At 34.8% G+C, this 10284-nt stretch overlaps 1 protein-coding gene across 1 annotated transcript in view; it reads right to left on the bottom strand.

The window, feature by feature from the left end:
- Positions 1 to 202: 202 nt before the first annotated feature.
- Positions 203 to 10284, bottom strand: part of LOC111865401 (cleavage and polyadenylation specificity factor subunit 5) — a 32186-nt gene continuing 22104 nt past the window's right edge. The window contains exons 5-6 of the mRNA XM_023853391.2: positions 3881 to 3995; positions 203 to 2504 (exon numbers count right to left, since the gene is read on the bottom strand). Coding sequence (XP_023709159.1) covers positions 2483 to 2504; positions 3881 to 3995 — 137 coding nt within the window. The 3' untranslated portion in view covers positions 203 to 2482. The remainder of the gene's footprint in view (positions 2505 to 3880; positions 3996 to 10284) is intronic.

The following is a 10284-nucleotide window of genomic DNA, read 5'->3' as shown; positions in this document are numbered from 1 at the left end:
ATGTTTTATTACTGGGTAACAGCTTATCAGGGAATAGGGGATTTTATATCTCTTGCTTTTTCAGGTCTGGTGACAATATTTTAACTGGGAGGCAATGATATTAGCACAGAAAGAAATGTAAGACTTGCCCAGCTGGATCACACAGTGCACTGATTCAGTAATTTAATACATGGCTGATAAAGGTTAATGCAAGTATTTCACATGAAGTAAAAAATGGCATGTTTATAAATAAACACAACACAGCAATTCTACTACTATACAGAAAATACTGTTCATTATATATATATCACTTATACTGCCATTACAAATTTTGCAGATCATTTCTTTGAGTGACTCATACAGCAGTTTTACCAATGTGGCAGCAAATGACTGTGTGTCTGACAAAATAATATACTCAGCAAGAAACACAATATGCATACAGCCAAACAACACACAGTTACTCAGTATCATTTTATATGATGCAAACTGTCCCTTACATTTCTGGGCGTTTAAACTTTTAACAAGTAAGGTATGTCAACTGGCATAATATGAGTACCTCTAAATGGACACCCTTCACATTTTTATTAGTGTATGTTCTATGTAGGAATTCATCTGAGTGATTTTCATAATTTCCTACCTTATGGTGAAGAAGGTAATGTATGGAAAAACTATGCTACTGGAGAGAAAATAATTCTCTTATCATCAGCAACACATAATAAAGAGACATTAAACCGAGAGAAACTACGCAAGGTACATATGGTAGCAACTTTAGTAATTCACATGACACATATCAGAGACAATATTATAGTTTTACCTGCAAACTGCAGTTAAGTGCTCTATACTGCAATATATGGGACATAAAACCAGAGAGTGTCTAAGAAGTACGTATACACATCTGAATAAAGAATATATTTTCACATATTCATGACAGAATCAGAATGTAAGCTGAAGTAGTGCTGCATGTACTTAACAGATGGCATGAGGTATAGACAACCATGATACCTCCTCTCTCAAACAGTGCATAATGAAGAACAAGAGAGACTGCTTGACATTTGAGTAATGAAGTTAATTCTGTGAACTTGCTACTGAGGCTCAGCATTACCAACAACTTCTGTAATTAATGACAAATTTGGAGCTGATGGAATTGTACAAGACATGCATAAAAACCTGGGCAAACCTGCTCAATGAGTAGTGATAACTTTGTTGTGATATTACAATTTCTACAATTGCTTCGACATCAACATCAACAGGGAGACTGTGTACCACATTCACAAAACCATAAGGCATAAATCATACAAGTGAAGGCAGTCAGTCCCATGCTGCAACTGAAGATGTTCTTGTGTACAGAACTGTAACCTATGATATGATTCTGGGGAATGTCAACAATACAAAGTTCATGGGCATAACCATCTGGTCTGATAAACCAACCTTTGAGCTAAAATCTACAGTGAACTGCTTTAACTCTGTTTACTGGTCCCATGAGAATTCACATATTCATATGGATGTAGAAGTGAATTTGCCAGAACTCAGAGTATGCTATACAAGGTTAATCTGGACCCATTTTCCTTGACGAGACAGTTAGTAGCTCAACAAGCCAAAGGCATCCATTACGTCTGTCGTATGCCAGATGTATGGAAATGAGGAAATCTACTACCAACAAGAACAGGCACCCTCATGTTTCTAATGTGATGACAGGACCTAGCTGAATGCTAATTTCCCAGATCATTGTACAGGACAAAAAGGATCTAATGAATACCCATCTCACTCACATTTTGGTTTTACTGTCTTTTATCTGTGGGGCTGCCTGAAGCAGAAACATACGGTAGAAAACAATTAACACTCCATGATTTTATGCATAAAATTGAGAAGTTATGTGCAGTCATCACAACAGAAATCTTGGTGCAAGTTCCCTGAGCTGTTCATTGCTACAACGTGTGCATGTTAACAGTGGCCAATGCCAATCATGTGGTACATACCACTGCTTCTGCACACTAAATACTGTTTTTCTCCACAATATGCAATACATATTTTTTCATTATTAAAATATGTATACATTTTCCTTTAGATTCTCTGTAGATATTACCTGACATGTCAGTTGTAATAAACACTGTAACCTAAAGGTAAGACTAACAGAAAATAAAACTGGACATAAACATAGTACAGCTTGCAATGAATTTCATGTTTGGTTATGGTTACGTAAAATTACGCTGACAGTTTATATGACATAAGTGTTTCCAGTTCACATGAAATTTCAAGGCTTACAGTCATCAGGTGGCTAGAACACTATAAAAATACAGTAATGTTCTACAGAAACTGCTCATAATAAGATGAAGCTTTGTCAAACTGATTTATGTTTTTACTAAATGTCCCTACACCTGGGCTGTCACTGAGATCATTTCCACAGCATCCTGGAAGGACAGACGGTACTTCTTCTTAGTCACAAAGAATATGAAACTTCCAACAACACTTAAAACCTCTCCTTTACTTCACTGTATGGTACATCTCACATATAGATAAAATTGAATCTGAAACATAAACAAAGAACATTCAATAGTAAAGTCTAGATAATGTCATCCAGTCTCATCTGCACCTTTAAATTTTCGTTTTATGTAATTTTTCTTTCTACACCACTTACTTTGATTAAATTACAGTAAACCCAGCAGCTGAATCAGTATCCAATTCTGTACATTTGAAAGGGGAGTGGCTGGACATATACAAATTATAATAAGATACAGGAAATTAAAGCATAAACTTCTTCAGGCAAATTGATACACCTCTGGGGTCAAGCACACCAGTACCCTACCAAAGGGAAGAACAAGGACTTCTCACTGTATTAAATGACAATGTACAAAAATCCACGAATTGGCCAAGTTCACTGCAAAACAGACTTAATCTTCAGCAAGATGATGCTTTGCTATAAACTGCCCCCAAAACATTGTGAATGTTCTTAAGGAAAACTGACAGAAAGCTCCACAACACCCAGTCTAGACTTGTACCCCACCAGTTTGCATCTAATTTGCCTGCTGAAGAAACACATGAAGTATATCAGGAGCAAATCTGTCTTTCATATCAAAATTTTGAAGGACTTCTATATAGTAAGGACTGTAGTGACAAAACTTTGACTACACACATACAATGCAAGGACAGTAGACTATTATCCATGTGCAGATAATCTGTTTTGTTGATTAACAACATGACTTTCAGAAGCCCTTAGCCATTGCTTAAAGATCCTTTAACAATTTATGTGTTGCTTATTACATGTGTGTCAGTAATGTATCAGTGATGCTTTACAGTGACTTGCAGTAAACTGTACATCTTCTCACTCTGGTGTAACCTTTTATCATTTTACTACTTTCCCCACAGAATAAGGCTTCTTCTATATTAAATGTCTGTCTCAGTGTTCAGTGAGCAGCAGGAAGACCAATAAGTAATAACAGGTGATTTTGTAGGTTTACTGCACCTTGGATAGTGGGTACTTCCAGATTTCTGGATTATCCATTGTTGTCAATTATTTATGCTACTTTCCAGGGGGACAAAGTTGCTCGCATCTGTGACATTCTCTAAGTCATGCGTGTCCCCTGGGTAGTGAAGAAGCAAAATGGGTTAAATGATCCCAAATGCAGCCATTGGAAACCCACCAACCACTCAACTTTCCCCTTCCATTACTGTGGATAATACTGTTTTACTACAATTATATGCAGTAGTTATATGAATTTATGTTCTTCTACAGTGTTTCCAGTACTAGATATATAAATTATTTTCAATAAATGATGCAACACAAAAGTTGATATACTTCAACCTGATTTTTAATTAAAATGTTGTGAGCAGTTTCCATAACCTCTCTTGCACACAGTGTTTAGCCACATTAGTAATCAGAATCATTAACTCATAAAGCACCTACCTGCAAAGTGCCTGAGGCAGTGAAGAGATGATGGGGCCATAGCCTTGAGCATTATCATACAACTCAAACAGTGGAGCTGCTACTAACTTGTAGTTCTTAGGAACAGCAAACAGAGCTGAAAACATTACAGCATAAATGAATGTTGGAGAAGAGTGTACGACTGATCATTTCCACACAAAATGACATACAGTTCACAATAAAATTAACAGATAACACACAGCCTCGTAGCACTCGAAAACAATCATCATCCTGTGATTCATTACAAGTAACATAATATTTCATGAATGCAAGCTGTTCTAAGACAAATTGGTAGGACAAAGTTATCACTGCTTACTGCATATATAATCTAATAACACAATGCAATGTAATGAATATTTATGTACAGTAATAAGAATAAAAAATAAATTTCTGACTACATTTGGAATAAACAATAAATTCAAATGCTGTCTCTTTATGAAAAAGTTGCATTTTTATAAATGATACATAAATTTCTTTCAAACTTTTCAGTCCTCAATAAAAAGGAACTTGCAAGATTCTTTTTAAGATACATTCTGTAATTATTTTGTGTCATCACCTTTAGTGATACAGTGAATAACCACGCTACATCCATACATAATGTTACACGTTTCAAACAGGTTGAAGTCTGAGTCTATGAAAGGCCTCTGCATCTCCTCCAATTAACAGTCTTCATATTATCAAAGAAGACAACTTCATTAAAGCTCTCACGGAATGTTTGAATGAACAAAGAGAGAAGTTTCTGAATCAGAATCACAAACCACGATGTCAAATATTCTAATCTTAGGGAAACGGTGTGTGACTGTGTGGACTGGATTCATGTGCCTCAGGATAAACTTGTCATGGGTTCCTGTTAACATGTTAATCAAGCTTCTGGTTTCATAGAGGCAGGAAATTTCTTGACCAGCTAAGCAACAATAACTTTTTTTTTAAGGACTCTCCTTCATGCAGTTAGTTATTACAATAATTTCCATTAAGTCCAATGTCATATATGGTTACTGACTGGGCATTAATGAAACAAATCAGCAAAACAAATTAACATTATTGGTGAGATCGTCTTAGAACCTGCCACAAACTGCTCACTAAGTCCAGCAGAAGAAGCACAAGTTCCTCGTGCCAATTCTTTCCATGAGTGATTGGACCTGCAGTACAATCAACAAGCCCATAGACCAACAAATCATAAAAGATGCTGAAAACTGTCTATTGTTACACCTGCATTCACTGCACCTGCATAAAAAGTTCACACTCACACACTGAAGTTCATTTCCGGAAACAGTGCAGACTTTAAATTTAAAAACCGAAATCTTAAACTCCAGGCACCTTTGCAAGACATCTAAAGGGGTTATCAAAGACAATGTTCAATCCTATTACCAATTCCATTCCATTTCTGCCCAGTGATCAGTCAACATTTTGAATTGGTTACCTTCTGTCCAAAAATGGCCTGTTTACCTTAATTCATTTAGATTGCACAAACTGATTTTATTTGGAATTGTAACAGCTTGAAATCAATGCTGGAACCTTTCCCATATTTTTCACATGGATATCATACATGAACACTTGTTTCAAAGTGTAACTCACATGTGGCATTTTGTTACAAGAAGTAAAATCACTGCTTGAATGTTTAATACCATAGCAGGGTGCTTGGGATCAAAGTTGACAGGAACACACTGCATAAGCTCGCTTCACAGAAACTATTAAGAGATTTACTGGGCAATATTGGAAACTGTAGTGTATGCAAATTCTATGTTTCTGGACATTAACCATCGTCCTGTTTTTATTTAAAAACACAACGTTTCGGAGAGTCAATTCTGTCTCTGTCTTCAGGTAAAACCTAGAGCTCTATCGATCGAGGCATACTGAGTAGGTTTTACCTGAAGCTGTACACAGAATCCAATCTCCAAAATGTTTTTAACTAAAAACAGGATGGATACTGTCCAGAAACAATAGTTGTATTAATGTACCATCATCACAAATTTTTAGATTTTATTTGTAATATGTATAGATTATTGGTGTGTTGATTTTGCCACGAGTCCAAGGATGCATAATTGCAAGATGATGCGAGCAGGACGTCCTTGTTCAGTCAGAAAAAAAAAAAAAAAAATAAATAAAATAAAATATCGCAAGGCCTCAGATGACCTCCCTGTATTTATCATATTCACTGTTAATGCTTCCCACCAGGAGTCAATACATTCATTATAATGGATGAATTCGCTGTATCCCTCCTCCCTCAATCTATATTTAAAGCAAACAAAAAAAATGTATATGTATATAACAGAATATTGTAGTGAATGTGAAAAATCACTGTAATATGTCGGCAAAGAAAAAATTATTTTCTATAACATAAAATGCATTCTCAACTGTATTATCTCTAATCAAAATGTGTTATATTATTACACAATAGCAAGGGAAGTACAGAATGAACAAATTACGACATTAATGAAGTTGTCTTCTTTGCGAACATATGACAAAATTCTGCATTTGTGATGTCAATCTTCCTGCTCCATCCATAGCTGTAAGATAACAGTGTAACAGTTATATTATTTAAAACAAGTCTCGGTATTTTATATGATAATCAAAGTGAATGCACTATCACTGATGGAGGTAGATGCAAGCATGTGTATCAGAAATTTAAAGTGAAATGAAATAAGTAATAATATAAAAAGACAGTAACAGAATGGTTACTGTAAACATGCAGCCTTTGTAAGGCAGCATTCAGTTGGCAATGTCACGAACTGGTCTCACCCTGAAACATGTGGCCTTGTTCACAAACCAGCATTTGATAATGTAAGAAATTTATATACCATTTCATCATGCCACACATGTAACTTGAAAGAGCTCACACGAATTATCAACCACTACATTACCTCCCTCCAGTGATAATACCATTTAACAACATGTTCAAACTGTGTTATAAATGTTAAACATTTCCAAATTTCTGAGCCAAAGCAATGAATACCCTATTTATAGACTACAGTAAAGGTAAGGTAAAAGGTAAAGCTATCCCTGTAACAGGTTGTGAAGACCCACAGGGTTGTGAGACGTCAAGGCTCCCATAGTTTCTCTAGACAACTGGCTCACAGATGGCAGTTAGGTTGTCAGCCTTATGTGCCAGCTGCCCTTTACCCCTTCAGGAAGATTCCTGGTACTCATTTCTGCTAGAGGCTAAGTCGACCCCAAGGCCATAGTGCGGCTGGAACGATTAGGTCAACTGAAGAAATCCACCTGATATGGATTCAAAACCGTGACCTTCCAGCTTGTAGCATAATGCCTCAAACAAATACGCTACTGCGTGCCCCCCACTATGTACTGAGTACTTACATAAATAACTTTCCATCACAGAAGTTTGTATCTGAAGATATTGCTGAATATATATAACAGAGGAAAGCATGTAACACACAATCCTAACTGTAGGCATATGTTGAACTGGTATAGAAAATGAGCTTTGCACCTGCAGAAACAAGTTATATTACTCCATACACTGTATGCAAACAGAACCAAACTTCTGAACTTGCAATACCAGTTACTTAAGTAGCTAAGGACACGTTCTGAACACAGTTTATACATGTTGTTAAACTGCAGACAAATTAAGTATGAAAATTCTCTGAAGATGTAATAACATTATAATTAATTTAAAACTTTATAATTGCTTCCCAGGAAAATGTATTTCATACAAAGTTTCAACATCTTATCATGCAACAATCACATACACACAATCTGTATTCAGCATGATTTTTTAAAGGAACCTGAAGTAGTTATGAACTTGGAAATTTTGATTCCATGATGTTTTTTTTTATATTTTTAAAGATGCTTTACAAAATGCTTACTGACTGAGATTTCTTACATCTATCTTAAGAGCAGGTAAAGAAACTTTACAGAAATAAAATACTGGTAAGAGAGAGATTACTATAATTATATGTACATTTCATTTAACAACCAATCATTACAGATTTCCAAGTGTGATTCGTTAGTTTTCACAGATGTGATTTTAAACTTCACGATTTTTACATGCTAACATCATGGACAACAAACATCTTATGGTGATATACATGCTTTCAGCAGAAATAGCAATTGTTACTGAACAGTTTTATGCATTGACTGGTAACATCAAATTTAAAACCAATTTAATATTAAGTGGTCGCAGTATTAAACCTAAAATATAATGGAGAACTTACCAGTAAGCCCAAAATCACAAAAGCAATTAATATACTTTAAAGAAATTGTATGTACTGTACATTCAAGGCATCTTAACTATGAGAGTTATCATCCATTTACATAATTTTTTAGCCTATTTCCTTACATTATAAAACCAGTTGCAGGTCTTGATGTAAACTCACCTGTATCAAATTTCATAAAAATCCATTTCATAATTCTAAAGTTGTTACATGCTGACAGGCACAAAGAATGACAACGAAAAGCAAATTTTTTTAATTTCTCATTATGAATGCACAAAAAATACTGCCATATAGTATCATGTTCATGTGGCTATTTCCACAAATAACTTTTCAACTAAGTGGAAATTTAAAGAATTGTAAGTCAATGACATGCCATTATGTCATCCCATCTCTTATATGATTCCAAATCTTCAATTATACCAAGATGTTCAGTTCATCTGATGTGGGAGTGACACTGGCGCCACTTAATGTACAGCCTGAAATTTTGTGTGGTAACAGATCTTCAATAACAGTAACTTTGTTAAGGCTATAATTTTCTTGAATCTGGAATAACAATATAGCAACTAATGTGGCAATGCGGGCAGCCATGTTTCAATGAGAACAGACTATAAAGATCTAAAAATTTTGTAACATATTTTATATCATCACTTACTTGCATGGTCACAATATGAAACTTTGAGGTTATATGTGACAACTTCAATATAGGTGTAAAACATACTAAAGCAAATTATGTATAGAAATAAATCTCCAGTAAAACATTACAGTACTGTATACAAATTCCTCCTAGCTAGCATATATAGATTTAATCATCTGAAAGAAGGCAGGCATCCTAAGTCCTTCCCTGAACTTGCTGTTAATGTTATTTCATTAACAGAGGTAATATATTACATTTCAATAACACACCACTAATACTTAGAGTGCAAATGTACAACAGTTTATAACCATATTCTAAGAACAGTGCTCTATCAGTGCATAAGTGTAGTATGAACACTTATTATAAAATTGGAGTGAATACAGTAGTAGGTTCCTGCTTCAAACAATATAAAAAAGTGAGAAATTCAAGACAATTTTAAACATTATTGAAACTGGATAGTCACCTCATGTTGACGACATATAAACAATTTTAAAAATATTTCAGGAATGGAGTACTAAAATGTGGAAAGGGCTTAATTATTAAACTACTCTGTATAAGCAACATAGACCCAGTGGAAGTCAAACTGACGTTTTGGAGGAATGTATCACTTCATCTTCAGGGCAAAGAGTAAGCTGAGCGAGGAGCCCAGCTCCATGCTTGCTTCTTGCTGAACTTCCTCTTTGATCCTGAAGACAGAGGTGCTATGTTTCTCCACAACACTCGCCAACGTTCACTGGACTACACAGCACTATATCTCAGAAGGCAGAACTCTTCAAGAATGATGTACTTTATATGAACTGCCATTCAGTTGTGTAATTCTTCAAAACTATAAAACAAAGTAACCAAAACCTAAGACTACATCAATATTTTCAAAAGGAATCTTAGTCAAAGCAGAGGACAAGTTGTAGATAATTTTCATCCCAATAGATATTAAAAATGAAGAGATGATGTTATATCTATGATAGTAATTACATCCAAGAAAACCCATAAATTGACTTGAAAACCTGTAATATTGGTGTTTAGGAATGCACAGTACAGTCTCTTTACATGGTAACATACAAATTTATGTCATATTATAATAAATCACATTGATAACTTGATAATTATGTAATCAAGTTAGTGTTGTGTAATAAATTTACAATTGCACATACACATCAAAAAGTATCAATAAAAACATTAAATGTAACAAAACCATTAGTTTTCTTACAAACTGCATCCACAATTTCCTACATACACTAATGTTAAACTATTAATGCAAAACTGTAATTACAATGGTACTGACAGCACTTATATGTATTGAAGGCAGTGTTACAACACATCCAACAAAACATTACAGCCACAGTGAACATATCTAAATAAAAATATTTTCACACTGCACCTAACAAAATTTAATTTATACAATACAGAAAAACAGTTAAAGTGGCTGGAGTGGAAAGCATGCCTCTTAAATTTTGACACCATTTACAACAATAACAAGTAACAACGCAAAGACTGGCACATATTTTCTCACATATGACTGACCAAGGCCATTGATGGCTGCTGAATATTGAACAATAATGATATCTGTCTGGCCAGTAAGAGCA

This window comes from Cryptotermes secundus, unplaced genomic scaffold (assembly GCF_002891405.2).
Source record: "Cryptotermes secundus unplaced genomic scaffold, Csec_1.0 scaffold295, whole genome shotgun sequence".
Classification (NCBI taxonomy): Eukaryota; Metazoa; Arthropoda; class Insecta; order Blattodea; family Kalotermitidae; genus Cryptotermes; species Cryptotermes secundus.
Note: the sequence above shows the minus strand (reverse complement) of the source record. Positions and strands in the feature narration are given on the sequence as shown.